This window comes from Nelusetta ayraudi, unplaced genomic scaffold, assembly GCF_046127955.1.
Source record: "Nelusetta ayraudi isolate G7.1 ecotype Tasmania unplaced genomic scaffold, CSIRO-AGI_Nayr_v1 ptg000052l, whole genome shotgun sequence".
NCBI classification, from domain to species: Eukaryota; Metazoa; Chordata; class Actinopteri; order Tetraodontiformes; family Monacanthidae; genus Nelusetta; species Nelusetta ayraudi.
In genome coordinates, this window is record NW_027466102.1 from 3,795,001 (window position 1) to 3,818,202 (window position 23,202).

The window sequence follows — 23,202 nt, forward strand, 5'->3', positions numbered from 1 at the left end:
TGTGTCCCAACATCTGTGCGGGGAGTGGGGGGGTCGCGGGGGCTTCGGCACCTCTTGTGTTACTCATCAGCTATCAAATTCGCCGAGGCTGATGTGGCGGGGGACAAGAAGAGCTAAAATCGATGGCCAGCTGGCATTTGAAGTAGCAAATCAACAGCTCTGATTTCGGAACGGTATTGTAAATCGCTGTAATCAGAGAGCCATTGGACAATTTAGGTCCTCTTAAAAAAGGCTCATCTAAAACACACACACTGCCGTTCAAAAGTTGATTTCTGCATTGAACTCCATTATAAGAAACTTCATGAAATAATCTATTGGAATGCTCTCAGAACATTAGTAGAGTGCAGGAAAATCAGTCAGGATGTGCTGAACACAATATGGGATGGCTTTGACAGTAGCTGCCTTTGTATTATAATCACACTTAGGGATGGCCGATATAGCGTCAAAAAAATGTCACCGCGAATATGTGATCTCGCGGTAATAGCGATAAACTCCTGTTGGTGACGCAATTACGTGCGCAACGCACTTGCTGCGGCCAGCCGGCAGCTCATGTGTAGCACAAAAACAAGCACGGGGCTGATAGCGCACCCACCGTGCTCGGGAATCGATCCTTTAATTGTGTGCAAACTAGTGAAAAACACCACGCAAACGATTTGCAAACATCCTGTTGTACTTTTTCTTTTTTTTCTTTTGGGTCGGCGGACCGGGATGTTGAGGCAGGAAACCTTTGCTGGCACGACTCCGAGTCAATCTTAGCGTGGACCTTTTCAGGCTTCTTTGTGTTCTACAGTAACTCGAAGCAGACGTTCAACTCTGTCGTTTATCCACACTTTTCACGTCTTTTCAAGAGCGATCTTTCGTTCTGTTCTCTGTGGTGCTTGTTTTTAGCGAGCTACTGCTTCTTCTAACAGGTGTGGTTCAGGTCTTCTTCTTCTTCTTCTTCTTCTTCTTCTTCCGCCTTGAGGGAGCAAACTTGTGGTGCCACACCAGGCCGGGCATAGGTACTACATCCTTTTCAGTCGTTTACAGCGTATCCATGTAAACGCTTTTTTTTTTTTCTTCGAGTGCCGTTTCGAAAATGTGCGATTTCAAAAAAAATCCCAAAAGATGGAGTTAAATTGTTTTATTTTTTTTTTTTATCGTTATCGCAATAAATGCCAGAAATTATTGAGTGAGAAGATTTTTAGTCCGTATTGCTCATCCCTAATCACACTTAATTGTGTGTGCTAAACCAATAAAGAGTAAACAAAGCATTGTGGTTTATATTTCAGGTTCTTTCAAACAGCCTACATTTTAGTATGTTCACACAGAATTTTGCACACTAGGAATTCTGTCAATCACTCCTAATTGGACATTGGAAATGGTTTTCATTAAACACCTGAATGAAAGTTCTCATACTTATTCAACACATATTGACTGAATTTAGTGCATTCATGATTCTAATGGTTATAATGGAGTTTAACACAGAAATGAGTGACCCCAAACTTTTCAACGGTAGTGTACATCTGAACAATGACAACAACAACAACAACAAAAAAGGGGAACAAACAATGCTTGAAAGTTGAGTGAGTAGATTGAAGCACAGGAGCGAGGCACGAGGAAATAAGACACGTGTGGCGCTGCACTGATTGAGACGGCGACGCGCAAATTACCTCAGGGAGACAACAATCTGTGCCAAGATGCAGACCTCCACCCCCCGCACATGTGGCAGAGGCAGAGACGGTGCAGCTGAGTAAACCTGCCTCTGCCAAATTTCATTATCAGCCTCCCCCCAGGGAGCCGTCGCTACCTGCTAGCCGCAGCCCCAGTCACACACTTGCATGGAAATTACTCCACAAATCACGGAGGGGAGAGAGAGAAGGTGGCCGACGGTGGCGCAAGGGTATCTTTTAGCTTGAGCAGACGCTAACTGCGCCCCGCGGGCAAACCTGACACCAGGTGATGTTGATTTTTCAATCTGATAAATATGGATTCGACAGATTTAAGGTGCGGTACGTCACGTTTCCCAAAAGCCATTAGTGTCGTTTCTGGAGGTACTCGACGTACAGTTTAATAATGCCTCCATTGGTCTTCGTTTTTGACACCGAAGCAGCACTAACTCAACCTGTAGTCCACCCGCCCCACGGGTTGGAGGCCCATATATCTGCCCCACTAACATAAACGGTAGAAATTAAGTGCGGGCTGATTCAGCATCATGCCGGCCAAACATTCCCTATGGCTGTGAGGCCGCTACAACTTCTGGTGTAAATGCTCATAATCAATGAGATAATAGACAGGACGGTGGTGGTAGTGGGAGGGGATAAATAATAATAATATTCAAAGCGAATAAACTGGCATTGTTGTGAACACCTATTTTCTGACAGGCTACTTCAGATAGACTCTTGTCAGGAGGAAAATATTTCCCCGTTAGATTATAGACACATTTATGTAGAGAAAAACATACAGAGAAAAAGACTGACATCTAACACAGTTCTCCACTGGTCTGATGCATTCAGCAGCTGTATTCCATATTTTCTTCTGAAAATGCTTTCAATCTGGATACAAAAGAAGACTCATTTTATTCTTGAATGTGACCGACGATATGAGCTGAGTCCAGGAGCAGTTTCTGAAGAAACACTATCAACAGTATTTCAATCCAGAAGTGGACTAGGACTGAAAAAAATCTTCTCATATCAAACAGCCCTTTCATTCAGCTTGAATAGACAGAACCCCAGCATGCTGTATAGACTTTTGATGTTATTCGCATTGGATGATTATGTTTCAGAATTTTACAGGGCTTAGAAAATATGACTCCAGCTTGAAGAGCAGAAGAGAAAAAAAAATTGAATTTAAACATCAATACTGGAGAGAAATGTCTGAATCACTCTTAGAGTTGCAACAGAGTCAATCTAGGAAAACAAGTTTGACTGTCACTCTGCAGCCTCTCACAGCGACGACAGAGTTTCAAGGGAATTTCTGCAGAGGCGTGGCACCCTTTCTGACAACTTCGGGGGCGGAGGAGGGGAGGGGGGCAAGACGATGACAAACTACGGGTTGGCGGTGCGGTGACAACCTGACTGGCACCGACATGGCGGAGGGGCCGTGAGAGAAAAGAAATTGTGCCTGGCAATCCAATGTCAACGACTAGAGAGAGAGAGAGAGAAAGTGAGAGAGAGAGAGAGGGAGGGAGGGAAAGAGAGAGACAGAGAGAGAGAGAGAGAGAGAGAGGGAGAGAGAGAGAGAGAGAGAGAGAGCGAGAGAGAGAGAGAGAGAGAGAGAGAGTTGTCCCGTGCGGACGGAGGAGGAGAGGGAGGGAGTGAGCCTTACCCCACAAGGCTGGAAGATGAGCCCGTCGACCTCGTGACTGACCTGGGACGTGAAGCTGCCTTCCAACAGCTGAAAAACAAACACACAAACAGGTAGGTTCAAAACAAAAAAACGAGATGATGCAACAAAAAATTATACAAAAATAAAAAACAATAACCTGAATCTGCAGATAAAGGCATGACTGCGAGACAGATTTCTCAAACTTCTGTGAGAAATGCATAATTTTCTGATAAACACAAGGAGAGAGAAAAAAAACACATCTGTGCATTGCCTTCCAAGTGCAGCAACCGCGGCGGAGCACAGAAGCTCATTATTATAAGTGACGCCCCTGGGAATTACAGCCACGCAAAAGTTTTTATCATTTGTTTTCATCCAATAATAATAAGGTGATGAAGTCTGCGTCAAATATTTCCGACGACTGATTTAATGCAGCAGGGTCACTGTTGTGCGGTAACCAGCCCTCCTATAAATAAATACACTGAGAAATGTAGTGGCAAATTAGGGGAAAGGTAAGGAAAAGGTACAGTGCGCTTTCTGGGTTGCGTGCCAACACAAAAGGATTGTTCGCAATGTAAAAGAGAGAGAAATAAAGAATAAAGTGGGGAGTCGGAGGCCTCGAGTTTGATTCGGCGGGGAAGTAGAAGACACGGTGATGATAAGCGCGGTTCGCCGAGTGCATAGGCACTCGGGTTGGGATTTGAAAAGGCAAAGAAAAGGAAGGCATGACCTCAGAATCACTATTTTGGAATGGGCTGGGATATGAGACCACAGCCAGGTGGTAAATTAAGCCCGTCACTTTGCGAGGGCGCGAAAGTCTTCATGAAATATATCATGACGCCCTAGTGGAGATGAAACCGCCGCAGACTCTCACCCTCGACGGCTGCCTAACAAGATAGGATTCAACACATTATTAGAAAATATCGCACCCCTGGAAGAGCGACCGTCACATCCGAACTCGAGTACGATTCCTCACGTCCGCGCCGACGACAAAGAAGACATTTCCAAAGGGGGGGGGGGTGATGATGGAACGCGCCGCGGCGTGGCCCCCGCTGCTGCCCCCTATGCGTTATTAACATTATGAACAAAAATCCTTTCACATGAGCGTTAAAAAAATGAGTTGTCATGATGAGCAGCGAGCCAGGATTTGCACCACATGAGAGTTCAACCATTTCTCCGTTCATTTACCGCAGTTTCGGTTCAAATCGCTCTGACAACTCCATTAATTATTCACGCGTGCAAAATCATTAAAATAACCGATGTGCTAATTTATCAATACAAGTGAGAGGGTGGCGGTGTATTATGTTTGATGAAGAGGACACCTTGATCAAAATGAAATCATTTGCACCAAAATAAGGGAGGCTTCCATGCAGGATTAATGCTTCAATTATCTCAGCAGAGTCTTTTGGGCGAAAGCGAAGGCTTTTCTTCTTTACGTTCACGCAGAGGGCAAATATGTTTAGGATGACAGGAAATGGCCTTCATCAACGGAAAGGGAATGGAAATGCATTAGAGTGCTGCAGCAGATATATCAGGTATCATATCCAACCAATCAGGGCGGTCAAACGGAGACGGCGAGTGCATCTCAGACGTGCAGGAATTCACTCGATGGTGGAACGACCCCGTCGCGTCTGATAGAAAGTGCCCTTTCTATCAGACGCACGCAGCTCGTCTCCTCCACGTCGACACACGAGCAGTCAAGTGAGTGAGAGAATTTAATCGTGGCCCAGCTACAAAAAAAAACAACTTTTTAGCACACACTACTAGAAAACAAGCCAAAACAGAACAGTCTGATTGTCGGGTCTGGGATGACACTTCAGATGGCACCTAAAAATGGCACCCTGATCTTTGCAGGTGAGCTTTCTGAACTTGCCAAACTGCTCAACGTTTGAGTTTTCAGAGGTGACTTGCCCCATAAATCACAAACACGAGTTTACCACGGACTAACAGAATAGAATGGAATGGCTTTATTATTCCCGCATTCGGGGAATTTGCGTCATTACAGCAACCATGTAGTGGAAAAAGAATATCAATGAAGAAGAAATAAAGGAAAAAAATATAATATTTATAGAGTAAGAAAGTAAAAACAGTATACTTACATGTTACGGACAATTGGATTATTTACAAGTCATCAACATCATATTGACATACCTTTACGAAATGTAAGTGGTTGAGAAAAAAATATTACAACTGACTATCGCCATTTGCTATTCATTTTAACCAGAAGGTCCTGAACATTTTCATGAACTTGTATATGCTTTTGCCCTTTTTTTTTTCTTTTTTAAATGTAAGCATTATATTCACCTCTTCTGTTGCTCTGCAATACCTGACAAGACACAAAAAGTTGAATCCAATCACCTGTCAGTTACCCTGGTTCCTGCCTGCTTCCGCCCTGAAACGCAGTCACCTACATCAAATTTCCTCAGATCAGGTCATCTCCTCCCCCCTCCCCCCTCCCCCAATACAAACCTCATGTCTATTTCTGCCACGTTTGCAATGCCCCTTTAACATCTTATCAGCTACGGCCACCGCAGGCACTCAGCGGGACAGATCCAATCCAGATGGACATCTCGCTAGAAGGGGAGCAAGCAAATCCTTCCTGACGTAGCAACACACAGGGACACAAGGTACTGTTTCGTACTTTGGGCTAGATTTTTTTTTTTTTTTAATTATTAATATTTTTTTTAATATACCTTTACAGGCTGACTGCGGTATTTGATGCTTGTGTTGAGAGCCAGCTGACGACAGCAGAGCGAAGTGCACAACTGATAAGAACACTGTCAGCAACAATCAGGGGCAAAATAAACCATTGGTGCGCAGGAGACGACAGATTGTCATCGCCGGTCGCGGTGCTGCTCGGCGGCTAACCAAATTAGAGCCTCATCCAGCTATACAAGCAAGCGTGTAATAGGACATAACTGCATTTGTACATGCGCTACTCCTTCCAGAGCAGACCTGCAGGTTTGTCGAGGGGTGCCGCCTCCCTTTCAGTCAACACGCTGATGACCAGCGTCGGTACGGCGCGTGACCTACCGGGATAGTTACAGTTACTTGCCTTTGTGTCCTGATGTGGCTACGATGTGGCCACGTGCATTAAAAAAGTTTTTTGAGTTGAGACAAACATGAGTGCTGCTGGCCTTTCTCCTTTTATTTCCATTAATTTCAATAACACTTGGGGGGGGGGGAATCACTATTATTTGGCCCTAACTGCAAGCTGCTGCGCTGACATTTAGTGTAAACAAAGAAAAAGCAAGTGCAAAAGAAAATTAATGGAAAAAGAAAACTAAAGAGGACAAACAACTTCATGATTTTCTTCCGCAAAATAATTCATTTAATTTAATTGCATTTGATAAAACCTAGATTGTAATCTGGCACCATTCGTGAGTTTCTATGCTATGGGGGTATCGAAGGTTTCGGAGTTCCGTCTCAGACCACATTTCCAGCCAAAGGATGAGGACGTTTGATGTGTTATGCAATATCATATAATCCCTCCATTTTAAGGAATCGCTTCCTCCTGCACTCCAGGTTGTTGGGGTCTGTCACGACAGAAGAACCTTAGCCCAACCATCATAAGGCACTGGCTAGACAAGTCGCCAGTTCATTGCAGGGCCACACAAGAAGACACAATGCAATATAATAATATAATACAATTAGTCGCAAACGATGGAACGCAAAATAAATAATAAAACAAATAATAATGATAATAACATCAGTAAAAATAACAGTCATATAATAGTAGAAGTAATAATAATAATAATATAATAGTAACAGTTGTGCAACAGTGCAATGGTTCAGCATGTAAAGGCCCTGCGTCTGACAACAATCCCAACATTTTAAATGATTTTCCTCCTGGAACAAAGAGGGAAAACTAGTTGTTTTTTTTCTGCTGCATCTGCAAAAAGATCTGATCCTCGACTCCCCAGAAGGATCAATGAGTCACGGCGGATCACACACACAAAGAGGTTGACAATCGCGCTGACATGAAGACGACCGATAGCCAGACGAAAGAGAATTGATGGCTGCGTGAAGGGAACACGGGGGCACGTGGGCGGCCAGCAGATCTGGGAGTTCCATTTTCCTATTCAGCTCTCCTGCCAACTCCGCAACACACCCACCCACCACCTCCGCCGAGCACGGCCAACCTTGGACAGGGGGGGGGTGGGGGGGGGGATGAACGCCGGAGAACGACTCTCCATCCACTCCTCTTGCACGTCCTCCGCCCACGGCGAGGAAGTTCCTTGCGAGCGTGCTAACGGCGAGAGGGAGGTGGCGACCCAGTTTTTTTCTTTTCGCGGAGAACCTTTTAAGGCAGAAAACGATGAGCGGCGCCGCTCGGTACGGTAACGCTGTGTAGGCGGAGCGGAACGTCCGTAACCCCCCCCAACCCCCGCTGGAGACTCAGGGGCATGGGGGGGGGGGACCAGAAAGGTGCTCAGGAGACAGATTAACCGCTTTCATGGAAAGCCACCGCCGTCCCCCCCAGGAGAGGCTAAGTGTCAGGGTGATGAAAATCAGACTGTTTTTCTCATCCGCGTTTTTTCTGTATTTCGGCTCATACCGCGAAAGGAAACAATGAGGAATATGATCTGGTTTGCGGCTGCCTGGCTGGCTGGCAGGCACATTCCGTATGCAACCCGGTCTCATGCGCTTCTCTTGTCTCCGAGGCAGTGATGCGATGTATGATTTCAAAGCTTGCCATCAGTTCTGCCCGTCCCTTTTCCTCATCTCGCCGACTTGATTAGATGTAAAGTACAGGCAAGGCAATACAGACGTGAAAGGAGATGTGCCGCAAATAGATAATGTGTCGCCCTGTTGATTATAATGAAGGCTGGAAAGCCGCGTGTCGTTTCGAATTCTCAAACCCCGTCCCTGTCAGAGATGTAACTTCTGAAAGAGACATTTGTGATTTCTTTTTTTAATCTACAAAATGTAACCAAACATAAATAAAATGATTTGTTCCAGTTCCACAGCAGTTATCATGCTGAGCCCCCCGGAAACATAAAAACATTCCGCAATGTGAACAGCCAGCCAAAGGCTATTTGTCTTTGTTTGTTCAGGGACAGCAGTACATCTGCTGAAGGCAGAACATCCAGTAAAAGAAACACTAAAGCGCAGTAGGTTTGGTGAATGAGTCGCTTAAAAGGGCCCTACTAGGGCCATTTCTAGATTTAAATGTTAAGAGTGTAATATTTCGAGATTTTTAAGAAGAAACCGTGACTTCAAGTGGTTACACATTAGACTGCAGCATCTTACACTTTAGTCCTCTTTGGGACTCCGTACCCTCCTGCTTCTGACCATGCCAGTGAACTACAGTGGCCTGTGAGCACAAACCTTCTTGCTGGATTATTTGCACTTATATAGCGCTTTTCCAGCACCTTCACTGTACCCCAATGCAAGTAACATTGGCCTCTAATTCACCCATTCACACACACATACACCAATGGTGGCTGCTGCCATGCAAGGCGCTGCCTCGCCCCACTGGTAGCAATTCAGGGTTCAGTGTCTTGCCCAAGGACACTTCAGCATGTGGACAGTTGGAGCCGGGATTTGAACCGCCAACCCTTTGATCAGCAATTCGCAGCCCGCTCTACCAACTGAGCCACAGCTGCCCCCTCCCAGCCCTGCTCCATCTGTGGCTCCGCCTTGGAACCGCCCACTCATTTGTTATTACAAGGGAGTGGGCTGGCCAGCTGCTCCGGGCTAGCACTAGCTAGGATCTTCAGCTAGCGCTAGCTAGCCCGGAGAAGATGCTACAAGCTCTGGTGCGGTGACGCCCCACCCACATTTGAAATAAAAACATTGCTATGACAATTAGCTCAGCATGCGACGCAGAAAGTTGAGCAAAGATCGGAAAGGAATCCAAATTTGCCAGGCGAATAATTCGCTTTAAACCGGCATGTTGATGACGTCACATCAAAATTTCGATAATTTGTTCTCTCCCATCCTCCAAACTGTCCGACGAACATTGTAGAGTACTGGTGGGACGTCAGATGGACACTGCTGGTATCCACCTGACGCACACAACACGCCCTTTCAAGACAGGAAAAAATTAAATAAAAAAAAAAACAAAAAAAACATTTTAAGCAATATAATAAGCAGATTACACATGTCGACTATAAACTGAGGTACTAGGCGTACAAAGGTCATTGCTTTAATTTAAATGCTGGAACCACCTCTCCCAAGAGCAATATTGGGTGAAACCAAAAAATTCGATTCTTTTTCTTTTTTAATTCAACCATCACCGGGACGTCATCACTTGATGATGCAGTCAACTTCAATGTTTCTCCTTCGCCGCGAAAGAAAGAGCCCCAAACTTCACTTGCTTAGCGTAATATATATGCATATTTGCGTCACGCTTGGTGTACACTGGAAAAAAATTGCCGTCGGAAATTTGCATTTTCGCGTTGCTTATTGGGGCCACTTTGTCTATTTCCAGTGTGCAAGGATCTTCAGAGCGGGAGTCACAGAATGCTACTGTGGCCGGTTGGTTATACGTATGCAGTCCCTACTGCAGCACCATCTTTAATTCAGCACCTTTTCTCTCCAGCGTTAAAAATCACTGCTTGTGCTGAATGCAAGTCAGCCTCGTTATCCTTTCACCGTTTTCCCCTACAAACAATAAACACAACTCGGTTTTCGGTGATCATTTCCGGGACTTGTTTAGAATAGCAATTTATTTGCACATGTTGCACTTAAATTGCTTGTCTTGAAGACAAAATGGGGAAAGGAGGATTTTTTTTTTTTTTCCCCCCTTCCCCATTGTCATGTCATTCAGCTCCCACCAACAAAGAGGGTCACCAGGAAAAAGATAAATGTCAACATATGTAAATGGTCTGATAATGAAATTCAGCTAAATTAATGTTGTTAAGTTCAATATAGGAAGTGCCGCTTTGTTAAGCGGGACAATTTTTGTTGACTTTAAATAGAAAATGTTGACACATTATTGCCCATCTAAACGCCTCTGCCAGCACAGTAATGTGCTCCGACATCATTACAAAAGCAATGTTGTTTTTTATTATCTGTTACTTTTTCCCCGTCCGCACATCTACCCACAAATTATGCATTTTCAAATCCACAAGTGATTGTATTTCCTCGCTGTGCGCTCACGCTCGAGGCCCTCAGACGCTGGAAGTGGTGGTGGTGGTGGTGGTGGTGGGGGGGCCGAATCAAAGTTGAAGAGAATGGATTGATATTCCGGTCAGACCGCGGGGATGTTGCTGAAGGCTTCTTTCAAGCCTAATGTGCACAGGCCTCTGAAGTCTGCGCGCACTTCCTTATTAAACCAAAAGCCGACATCAGGCTGTGTGAGAGGGCTGCATAACTACTGGCTCGCCGGGAGTCAAACAAGGTGACGCAAGTCTGGCGATGTGGACACCTTATTTTTGACGGAGCGGAAAGTGGACCGCAGATTGACCGGGACGTGCTCGTTTGTATTAACGGGGAAAATATGCTTAGACTTGGCTGAGAGAAAAAAAAAAATCGACAACAGAGCGTGAGATTAAAAAAAAGAAAAAAGGGCCACCCTATTGATGGACAGTTGGGACGCGGCATAAAAAATGAATTATAGAAAGAAAGAAAGGTTTAATGTACAGTGAACGTGTCTTGATAAGAGGCTATAATTAAGTACAGTTTCTCCAACTGTGAAATTAAGAAAATTATACAGGAAAAAAAATAGAGCCGAATTAATACATTTTCCTCTCCAGTTCTAATAAGGCCATTCCTAGTTCAGTCTGGGTAATTCAACTCTTCCGTCTCTTAATCTTCTCATACAGCATCAAGCAGCTGCACAGATAAAGCGCAGATAAAACACAAATCTGACTTGCTGTTGATATCTGCACACTTCGAGAAAAAAAAAAAAAAAAAAATCCCCTTCCGCCAGCTTGTTTTTGATGCTTCAACAAACATTTTCAAATGTGTGTGCAGGTATATGGCAACGCATCAGACACAAGAAAGCCACATTATCAAAAGAGTGAAGCACATCAAAAACAAAGCAGGATAGCGTTGGCGGGTTCCGCTGTGACTAAAAGGAGTCATTTGAATAAACAGCGGGGGGATCTCATGTAAAATGAAAGTGACTGATACTTGGAGCAGGTGGTGGGGTGAGTTGAGTTTTCAGCTGGAAAATTATCGAGGCATTGTCTTCACGACAACGAAGCCGAAAAACAACTACAGGCAATAAAAAGTTTTCACCAACAGGATTAGCTGCCCGTGATGGGAGCGTTGGAGCACGACTGGCTGACGCAAAAACCAACAAGATTCTGAGCCTCCATAAAATAAAAAGAGAACAGGAGGCAGTCTGGTGGGAGCTGACTATTGCTGTGCTGTGCAGGGTTTATAGTGCACCATGACTGTGCTACGATCCAGACACCTTTATAATGCTATTATAAAGTAGAGCTGTAACTTAAGACAGCAGATGGGAGCTTTAACTTATCTGTTTATGCCCTTCCGGGAAAGAGCAACTAAAAAGTGTGAGGAAACAGCTGACTGCTATATTAAAAAAAGAAAAGTTTAGTAGCGGCAAACCTGGTTCAGCCAGGAGTATTGAGTAGGAAGAGCTAAATAACACTTGTGGGTCACGATAATAACAAAAAAAAACAGTGTTAAATGTTCTTATTGTCTTTGGAAAATGTCAATTCATTTGAGAATGTAAGACATGTCAGCCTACTTAACGGGACAGACTGACACAGAAGTCACGTTTAGAGTGAATTAGCTCCGGGAGTAATTAAACCGGAGCGATGCTGGTAAATTAAACTAAATTCTTAATTAAATCGAGTTAATTGTCGCTTCTATAAAAACTCAAGGAGCAATTACTTTTACATGTAGGTCCTCGCTGGGTTTAATCGCTTTTCTATTTTAGTCAATGAAGAGACCATTTCAAAATAAGAATCTTCCTGCTCTTGTTTATCTTTGTCTCGCTGAAGCCTCAGAGAATTTAGGAAGAGATCTGTTGGCGTGCAACGGAAGATACGAGACAAATGCATATTTTTACATAAAACAATAAAACTTTATTTTCCTGTAATAACTATTTCTCTTTATATTTGTAATATTGTGTGAAAACTGTTGGATGGATTTTGTGATTTCACAAAGTTCATAAAAGAAAGATGCGCAATCAGTTTAGGTGAGGACACTTAAATGTAACCAAGATCTCGGTGTTTGACTGACAGTATTTCTATTTCAACCAATAAAAGAACATCCAATGCCACTGAAAATTTGCATTACTGATCTAAAGAAACACCAACAATACATTTACTTTATTGTTTTTCAAAATGTGGGATAACTGTATTATATGTATGGTTTAATGGCAGACTGCTGACTGCAACAACCATCATTGCAGTAATTTCATTATTTATGTATGCACTTTATATTGAATGAACCCAGTGGTGTCTCATCTTACAGTTATGATGTTATTATTAATTTAGCCTTGTATTGAGAGTAGAGATCCGTAATGCAAATGAACTAATAAACAGAAATCAACTAGTTTATAGTCAAAATGGTCTGCAGCTTGCCTCCAAGCACGTCGCTCTCCATGAATGATCTCTAAAAGGCTCATTGTTTAGTCAATTGTTGTGAAAAGCAAGCAAATAAAAACATGCATGTTTGCCAGGTATAACAAGAAATTGAAATCCCTCTGGCGGGCTGAATGACCTGCCGTGCAGAGAAGAGGTGACTTCAGCGTCGCTCAGACAACATTTTATCTCACATCAGCAAATCCCGTCTACGGAAAGGCCAACCTGATGTTAATCCTTGTTTTCTGATGGCCCGCTTGATCTCGCATCTTTTTTCCCCACACGACGTGGTCAGGGTGAAAAAAGAAAAAAGGTAAATCCAAAGCAAACCAGGTTTTAGGCTGCTGTAGAAATGTGGCGGCTGCTTCCTCTCAAGAGTAGCAGAATGATGAAAGTACCAACGCTGAAAGGTCCAGTGTGTAATATTTGGATTGAAATATGATTTTTTTCTTTAATATCATATCAAAAACTTGATATACTGCCCATAAATATATTAATGTTACGTGTATACTTGCAGTACAATAAAAATTGTTTGGTTTTCCTCACCTTAGAATGTTTTTTTATTTAAATATAAGAATATACATAGAGCAACATTCTTGTTCCCTATAGGTAGCTGCCATCTTGCACCACTGTGTTTCTAAGGAAGCCTGGCGTGGACAATCCAGCCCGCCTGACAGCACGTTCTATAATTAGGGTGAATGCTCGCGTCTTCAAATAAACCAATGAAGAAGAAGGTGCACAAAGTTTCTAGGTTGTGCTCGCAGGCCACTGTAGTTCACTGGCTAGCTCAGGAGGAGGAGGGAGAGTGAAAGATGCTGCAATCTAAAATGCAACTACTTGATGTCACCGTTTCTCCTTAAAAATCACCAAATATTACACACTTAACCTTTAAAAGTACATATGAAGGCATGTGATCATTAAAGGTGTGATACTGATACAGTAATACCGCTCATCATCAACATTGCCCATCTAAACTTTAACTTTAAAATAATTGAGCAGATACATTGTGTTTATTTTCTATTACAATTTAAGCCAAATGACACTGGGCGTTCAATGCCATGAATACATTTAAACAACAACGACAACAAAAAGATAATCTTAAATATGAGCCTCTGTTTATCGATAATCCTTCAGTGTGAAAACCACTCTGCATAATTTGACTCAAACGTCGCAGTACAACTTCCAATCCTCCACTTTGAATTATTTAAAAAAAAAAAAAAAGAAAAAAAAGAAAAAAAAGAAAAGAAACACGAAGTCTGCGACCTGATGGCTAATGCTCAGAAGCCCAAAGGGTCAGAATGTAATCATGATATACAGTCGAGTGTGACACTTTCATTTCCACTGGCTGCCAGAATGGAAGCTGAAGGCGTGTCATCCAGAAATGTCAGCCGCCCTCAGATTTCTGCCAGCCATCCGATTCCATCCGAGTCCACGTAAACACTTCTATTCAGATACGGTTTTAACAACAAAAAGTGCGCAAGATTTAAGAAGCATTATGCATTAAAAAAAAGAAAATCTGTATTTTGCATTGGTGGCATGTGGTTTGTAGTGCCTGGTAGAATAACAATGAGATAAAAACAGAAAAAAAACTGAAGTTAAAGTGGATTTCAAAAAATAAATGAGGTGCATTACCATGCAAGTGATTGTGTTGGGTACCGAGGGGAGACTTCTAGTCGAAAAGACAAAGGCCATGGGTTGTTATGGTATCACTAGTCGGAAAGAAAAGGCAGACGGTGGACCGAAGAAGGCGTGGGCGGCAAAATGCAGAACAAACTAAAAAAAAAAATAATAATAATCATAATAACATCTGAAGAAAGACACCTGACCCGACCCAGAGGACGTGTGTTCTTTTCCTTCAGTACATCAACAGTGAGCCTGGGGGGGCGGAACAAGAGCGGGCAGGCAGAACAAATAAAATGTAACGGCGCACTCCACTCTTGCGCACGCGCGCACACACACACACACACACACACACACACACACACACACACACACACACACACACACACACACACACACACACACACACACACACCTTTACCATACAGACGCAACGCGTCGTCTGAGGTTGCGTAATGCCTTTGCGGAAAACCTGAAAGCTTTCGCAGCGACTACGGTAAACAAACATGAGTCATCGAGTTTGCACCGTGCGCTACTCCTTATACAAAGAGGAAGATATTTCATCCTCTTCAGTCAGAGCAGTGGCAGCAGCGTGGAAAGGATGCAGATGAGTAAAGGGGCTGCAGTTGTCCGGAGAGAACCGAGGATGACGGCTGCATTAGCACGGCGGGTGGGGACGACAACACCGGTCACAGAAGAAGCCAGACGCAGGTTACAGACAGGAGGGGAAATTTAAAAACCAACTGGCGAGACGGGCAATGTTGGTGACGAGAGGAATCACTATATCAGGATTACACTTTTGATGATCCTGTGCCCACTTAGGTACTTTTAATGCTTAAGTGTGTGATATTTGGAGATTTTTGAAGAAGAAACAGCGATGTCAAGTGGTTACATTTTAGATTGCAGCGTCTTTTACTCTCCCTCCCCACGCCCCGAGCTTGCCAGTGAACTACAGTGGCCTGCACACCAAAACCCGGATACCACATCCACCTTCTTTGTAGGTTGATTGGAAGACGCAAGCAGTCTCTCTTATTACAAAATGTGCCGTCAGGTGGGCTGGACTGTCCACGCCAGGCTTCCTTAGCGACATGGGTGCAAGACCCTTGCGTAAGAAAACAGAATCACTTTAATTGTACTGTGATTATACACTTTAATTAATGTATTTATGGGCTGTATATTAAGTTTTGAGCAGTATAAAAATCCTAAATCACTCCAAATGATACACACTGGACCGTGAAGCAAAATTCAGAAAATTTTGCTTCAAGCTTCTTTCAAGCTCCAGATGCAGGAGGCGTGTGATGCACTGGGGGCATCCGACATGCTTCCATCAGAATTAGCAGGAACATTTGAAGTACTTTATGAAACTGAAGCCAATTTCAGGGATCAGTGGAACCATGTTAAGGCTAGACTCGGTTACATACATGCATTTTCAGGCCGTAGGCATTGTTGGCATTGCTGGTTCACTAGCTGTCCCTTCTCAAGTAGACGAAGCACTTAAGCCTGGAACAACAGACGAGACTTGCAATTTGAAAGGTCCTTTGGCAAATTTCATCACTAACAAGCAGTGGATTGGATTGAAACTATGTGCAGCTATCACAGGGCTGTTTTTTTCCCTCCTTCCCAGAGCCTTGTTACAGCCGATGTTTTGCTGCTTCCTTTTATGGGGTTAAAAATCTTGACTGGCTACCATAAAACCCTTTTCAATTTTCTATAGCCAAAAGGTGCAAATCAGCATCACAACTAACCATAAAAGCATGGGCTCAAGATGCCTTATCAGAGTCCACTTTGAGAAAGTTTCTTTGTCAGTTAACTTACACAGAACCACGCGACCGAAACCACCACACTGACTCCCCAAGCAAGAGCACGTCATGCACATCTTAAAATTCACATCACAGCTTCTCACTGAGAGATACAGGAGGTGCATTATTAGGTTCCAATATTATGGAGCATATCATGTCAACAAAACATGCCATGAAGATCATTGGGTTCTTATCGCGGCCAGTTGTGCTCTTAGCGTGACGTGCCCTTTTATACAACGAGGTCATGAGAGGTCCACGCAATTTTGTTTTGCGCCAGAAGCTAAATACCAAACAAAACAGAAAATAATCATAACCATTAATTGGATTTTTCTTCTTCTTTTTTCTTATTTTTTGGAGGTAGGTTGATATTTTGAATTCAGCACACGTGCCGACCTAATCTCTCAACTGCTGTGATAGGTTTGGGCTTTGTAAGAAGAACTCATTTAGGAAGGCAAAGAAAAAATAACTATGAGAACTGCCTTCCAGGCTTCTTTTCAAACTCAAATCTCAGCTCAAAAAAGCATTTCAGATGGAGATGTGCGAGGCAGATACGGCCGTTCTCTCCGTGAGCTACTTTGCTGCTCGTTTTATAGCCAAAAAGTGCTGTCGACCCCAGAGGTCCACTCTGGGGTCGACAGCACTTTTTGGTCTTATTACAGGTTGCATTATTAATTTTAGGCGAAAGAATCTTTGGAGGGATGATGAATGGGGAAGAGCACTAGACTGTCTGCAAGTAAAATTAAAAACCATCTAAAATTCCCCGGTGCCATTTTTACATTATGAAACTGCAAAATGTTCAAATCTTGATACAGAAGAGGCATTTTTAAAGAAATAATTTTAACATAAAACAAATGTAGAAACAGGCTAAATCTCTATAAATATGCAAACGGTAAGGGACATTATTAGGCCTAATCAAAATTAATATAATACACAACACAACATTACTTTAAAAAGAATCAGAGACAGTGTTAGGCATTAATATCCTGTTGGCTAAATAAGCATGGGATTCTGGGTGTCTATAATCATACGTTGATTTGGTCTTTCAATTCAAAACACTTTCAGCACTACTGAATGACAGACACATGACTTATCCTTTGGGCCAAAGTAAAGCCCATGTAAATTCCAGCAAAGTTGGATGAGCGTCTTGGCTCGTTCTGCCAGCCGGCAACCATGAAAATTGCAAATCACCAGGTCGAAGCAAAGTTTACACTGCGACAGTCCTCCCTCTAATCGTAATAGTAATATGGGCTTCTGCCCAATGAAACGATTCTTTGTGGGAGTAATTCTGTGCACCCAGTGAGCAAGAAAATGACAAGAAATCGGAGCAGTGGGTTGGTTTCCAAATCCTCCACAGCAATTGACATTTGCAAAATACCCATTTTCAGTCAATGTCCATTAGGAGCAGCGAGGAAAAAGAACTGAAGTCTTCGCTGGGTAAATCATTAGTGGGTATGCATACTGCCCACACATCCTGGCACGTTCACAGGGAATATTTGCTAAATCCATTTGATTTTTTTCTTTTCCAGGAATATGTGCACTGAATCCAATGAAAAGCTCATTCAAAGTAAAAGGAAAGGAATTGCAATTTTTCATTTTCAAATCTTCTATCGCATTCAAAACTTTATAATACAGGAATTACGAATGAAGACAAAATATTTTTAGTATGAGATTTGACTGACTTTGACACATTTTACGTGTTTGTGAGTGACTTTATTTTTTGGAATAAACCTGCAATTGTTGTGAATTTAGAAATGTGTTGTTTAAATTTAGATAACATATATACATATATATATAAATATATACATATATATATATATATATATATATATATATAAATATATACATATATATATATATAAATATATATATATATATATATAAATATATATATATATATATATACATATATATACATATATATACATATATATATATACATATATATATATATATACATATATATATATACATATATATACATATATATACATATATATATATATACATATATATATATATATACATATATATATATACATATATATACATATATATACATATATATATATATATATATATACATATACATATATATATATATATACATATATATATATATATATATATATATATATATATATATACATACATACATATACATATATATACATATACATACATATATACATACATATATACACGTACACACACACACACACACACATATATATATGAATATATATATATATATATATATATATATATATATATATATATATATATATGAATATATATATATATATATATGAATATATATATATATATATATATATATACATATATATATATATATATACATATATATATATATATATACATATATATACATATATATATATATATATATATATACATATACATATATATATATATATATATATATATATATATATATATATATGTATATATATATATATATGAATATGAATATATACATATATAGCACTTATGTGTATCACAAGTTTGAACTTGCACACCAAAAGTGACATAATTAATTTCTTTTTGTCATTAATTATACATTATCTTACCCGCCTACAACCCATCTGCTGTTGATCTGAAAATTATGCTTCATGACCCCACCCACTCAATACACTGTGCTATAGTGCCTGTAGATGAAACTGCAATTCGCATATCATCACTGGCAAGTTGGAAGCCAGAAACACTCTGGCACAATCACACCTCAATTAAATATATGCCGTCCACTCAAAACTATGCGAGACGGGAAATTCCCCCGAAAAAAAATATAATGGAGCCCTTGCAATGTACAATTTCTGTAACACAAAGGAGGAGTCTTTGTCACACAATTGTACAAGTGGAGGAAGCCAAGTGAATAAATGGTTCCGACTGGTGGGAAATGTTGGCATGAGTACCCCCGTGTGTGAGATTAAAAACAGAAGTCTAGGAACACACAAAAGACAGCATACAATTCCAGCTTGTGTAGGAAGGGGACGAGAAAAAAAAAAAAAAAAAAAAAATCCCGACAAGGAATGTGAAGTCAACGTGCCATGAAGTGGAGGGCTGTGCAGCTATGAATTAATGAGCCAGACCCCCGTGTCCCTCTTTTAATGTCCTACACAACAGAGATATGACTGTACGCGGCGCAGATGGCCACGGAACAACACAATAAAGCAGTCAGAAAGCAGACGGAGTTACAGTGACTTCACTGCTGGAGTATCCCCATCGACATACCCCTCAAAAGGATGCGAGGAAGGCTTCAGGAAGGGTCCTAGAGGAGAACCGCATGGGGTTAGACCAGAGGTGAGCCCACGAGTCATATTAACGGCATAAAAATGAAGGAAACAAATTCAGTGGGCCAAAACAGAGCGCTTTCTTCTTCTCTGTTCTTTGATGGTCAAAAAAAAAAGTTAAAAAATTCAGCGCTATTTAACCCCCACCCACTACCACATTTGGCCTGGGCAAAAAAACATGAAACTGACTGCGTAGTGAACTCCCACATATCTGGAATCAGGCACAGAGACTTTGAAAGCCACTCAGCGGATAAAAGCTGCGCAGTCGACCCCTCTGCAAACAGCAGTGCATTGTAACCAGGTCTGATCATTTATTTATTAAAAAGGCAGACGAAAGGAAATTGACAGAAATAGACGCACCAGAACCAAAATAGTCTGTGGAGAGAGGCTAAAAATAAACTGTGGATTCGACAATCATTGGTATTTTCGTAAAAAAAAAAAAAAAAGAAAATAGAATAATATCAATTGCTCACAAACACTAACGACATCAATCGAGTCGTCGCCCTGGCAGTCACTGTCTGAGCATTCAACCGCCAAAATCACAGTGTTCTCTTTTGTACCACTACACTGACTTTTGAGACGCACGTCTTACTCCTGGAGGTCCCAGCAGAGGCACATTACAAACATTTTTCAATGCAGCGACCCAGAACCTGGTTTCCAATCCATACCGTTGAGACATGCAAGTGTGTTTGGAACAGACAAACCACAGAAGTTTTCTTGACGGATGCAGCATTTGCAACGGACCGCAATAAGTGTGTTGAGAAAGAAAGAAAGACAGAAAAAAAAAAAAAAAAAGTGAGTAGAAAATGCAGAAGTAGAGGTTGCAAACTGGGACTAAAACAAGGAGTCACTTCTGGTCATATAAGTTGAGTGCATTGTTCAGTGTCAGCGATACACTTTGATAGTCTTACTGGAAGAGACAAAGGAATATCCGGGTCAACACAAATCCCGACTTGCGAGCCAGTACAATATTTATTTTTATAATCATTATAGATTTCACAATTATTATTTTCACAATTGCATTTATTTGACAAGTTTGTCAAACGTGTGCCCTTACTGTCCAAAAACCCCTGCAAGCAAGTGGAAAAACTCTGCAAATATAGATTTTCTTAGTTGCCACCCTTAACTTTTCAAATCACCTTTTCCCCGCCCATGCTGTGCTCCAGAACACACATGTTAACAGGGAGACAGACATCCAACCATTGACAAGACTGAGCTACAAGTCTTTGAACACGGTTTCGCTCGCAAGCCTGAAAAGGTCAAAAAGACAGTTGACAAGAAATCCCCAGACAGCGTCTGGGAAGGATTGTGGCCGTGGCACAATCTCCACCAGCCTGAAAAAGCAGCCTGTTGTCCACGGCCAATCCCGACAAACAGTTGAAGGCAGCGTTTGTGAGGGTTTTTTTCCCCCAACGAGAGGTGGCTGCACTCGCCGATAGTGGAAGGCTTGGCTGTGATAATAGGTTCTGAAAAATAATAATAACAAAAAAAAACCCAACCACTATTCTTCCTCTAAAGAGTTGGAACCGCTCCCCTATTCAAGCCAAAACCGCCTTCCTACAAAATTCTGGTATGCGGTCTTTCGATAACTCATAGTTTGCCTCCCCGCACCTCCATAACAAAACGCTTTAAGAAAAGTTAACATGAAGTCCTGACGGAAAATTCGGGAGTCCACAAATTGTTCACGTGTTTCCGTGCAAAGAAATAAAGTATTTTCCCCGGATGCGTGTTTGTCTTACCTTCCGTGACGCGCTGATGTCAAAGAAGGGCTTATTCCTGACGCTGAAGGGTTCCTTGGTTTTGTCGATCTGCCCGTTCTTCATCTTTTCAAAGCGTGGAGAAATGATCTCTTTCTCTATACACAACAGCCGGGTGTAGAAATTACACTGGCCGACAGGCTGTCCCTGAAAGAGCAAACACACAAAAGCAAAAAAAAAAAATCGTTTGGAATCTTGTTTGACATCCAAGCAAGTAAACATTCATCTTATTTGTTAAAACAAGAGCTTTCTGCTAGAAGTGACTGAGAACAAAGAGTCGTAAATTAGAATGACGGATTTTTCAACACATTCGGATAATTAAAAAAGGTCTTCACCAAACACCATAATGTTGAAAGTGATTAAGTGAAATGCAACCTTGAAAAACGGTTGACCCAACAACGTCTTTTGGCTTTTAATTTGGTTTTCAATCAAATAGGAGCAGCATGAATGCAGACTAGTTAATTTTCTGTTCACCATTTAATTGGCCAATTAACTGCTGCAAAACAAATCACCAATTAACTGTTGCATAGTAAACCGTGGATGGAAATACCAATGCTCTGATTTGAATGTCAAGTTGGTAGGTTGCTAGGTTTATCCAAGCTTGAAGACCAGCACAAGGAGGAGTCTCAACCATAAATGACCACAAAAGTCTGTGTTCAAAATTGTTTTTAAATGGAAAAGTAGGTGTTAAAAGAAGACTTGGTTGTAAAAAAGTATTGTTTGGAAGAAAAAAAAAACAAAACAACAACACTGTTGGCAGAAGTCATTTTGGTAAAAATGATAAACAGGGTTTTAACAGTGTTTGGTGGCCCGGTAAATAAATACAAAATGCAAATAAGTTGAGCTCTATCAGGGACCAACTTATCGTGAAGGGGGACTGCCGAAACCAAACCCGAATCTCTGGGAGCAACAGCTGGTGCCGTGTCCCACACATTCTGCACCATCTGCTGGCTGTGTCATCAGGACAGGACGAGATGTAAGTGTGGATGATTCAAGGCGCGTGCATCCCGTGGCTGTTCAGCAGGAGACAGCCAGCTTGCTACTCCAAATTTATGGGAATATGTAATTAAAAGGAAGGAATTACTCGATCTATGTTCTAATATTGGAGTTGATATATATATATATATATATATACATACACATATACATACATACACATACGCATATATATACATATATATATATACATACATACGCATATATATACATACGCACATATATATATATACACATATATATATACATATACATATACATATATATACACATATATATATACATACATATACATATATATACACATATACATATACATATATATATATATATATATATATATGTATATATGCATATACATATATAGGTATGTATATTCTTTTATAAATTCCAGTAATTTATTACAAGGGTTTTATAGTTTGAGCAACAAGAGTAGCATGACTTCCTTAAGACACAGAGAGGCGTGTACTGTACTGTCCCGCATGTGTGGGCAGTGTATGATTAAGAAAGCAAGTGGCAGGAGGGTGGCAGTCAAGCACGAGGAGAAGCAGCAGCGCTCATTTGTCTGATCTCTTGGTGAACGCACGGTGCAGACCGCATTTCATTGGTGAACGCGGGGCTAAACCCTCATAAATCTGGGGTTCAGTGAGGTCTTGAGTTTGTTTTTCCACTGCTCGACGGGTGACGTGGATAAGCCCTGAAACAAAACTGTCTTGGCCCAAGGGGAGAAAGAAAAGCCCAAACATTTCTCGTGCCTCAATCCAGAAGAGAAACGGGCAGGAAATGAAAAGCTGAAGTTGAGTTTATTGTTGATGTCGCAGACGCAATGAGCGATTTTCTGATGCTCTGAGATTGTCGCCAGACAGCTCCGCAAACAACACCACTGGTTGGGGAAATGTCTGACAGCTAAAAT

General features: G+C 41.5%; 2 protein-coding genes across 2 annotated transcripts in view; both read right to left on the reverse strand.

Moving 5' to 3' along the window:
• LOC142896263 (interleukin-6 receptor subunit beta-like) overlaps nucleotides 1-23,202 on the reverse strand; it is a 127,947-nt gene that overhangs the window by 59,058 nt on the left and 45,687 nt on the right. The window lies entirely within an intron of this gene.
• The window catches only part of rngtt (RNA guanylyltransferase and 5'-phosphatase), an 84,501-nt gene that overhangs the window by 28,341 nt on the left and 32,958 nt on the right, over nucleotides 1-23,202 (reverse strand). The window contains exons 11-12 of the mRNA XM_076037852.1: nucleotides 21,276-21,440; nucleotides 3,307-3,375 (exon numbers count right to left, since the gene is read on the reverse strand). Coding sequence (XP_075893967.1) covers nucleotides 3,307-3,375; nucleotides 21,276-21,440 — 234 coding nt within the window. The remainder of the gene's footprint in view (nucleotides 1-3,306; nucleotides 3,376-21,275; nucleotides 21,441-23,202) is intronic.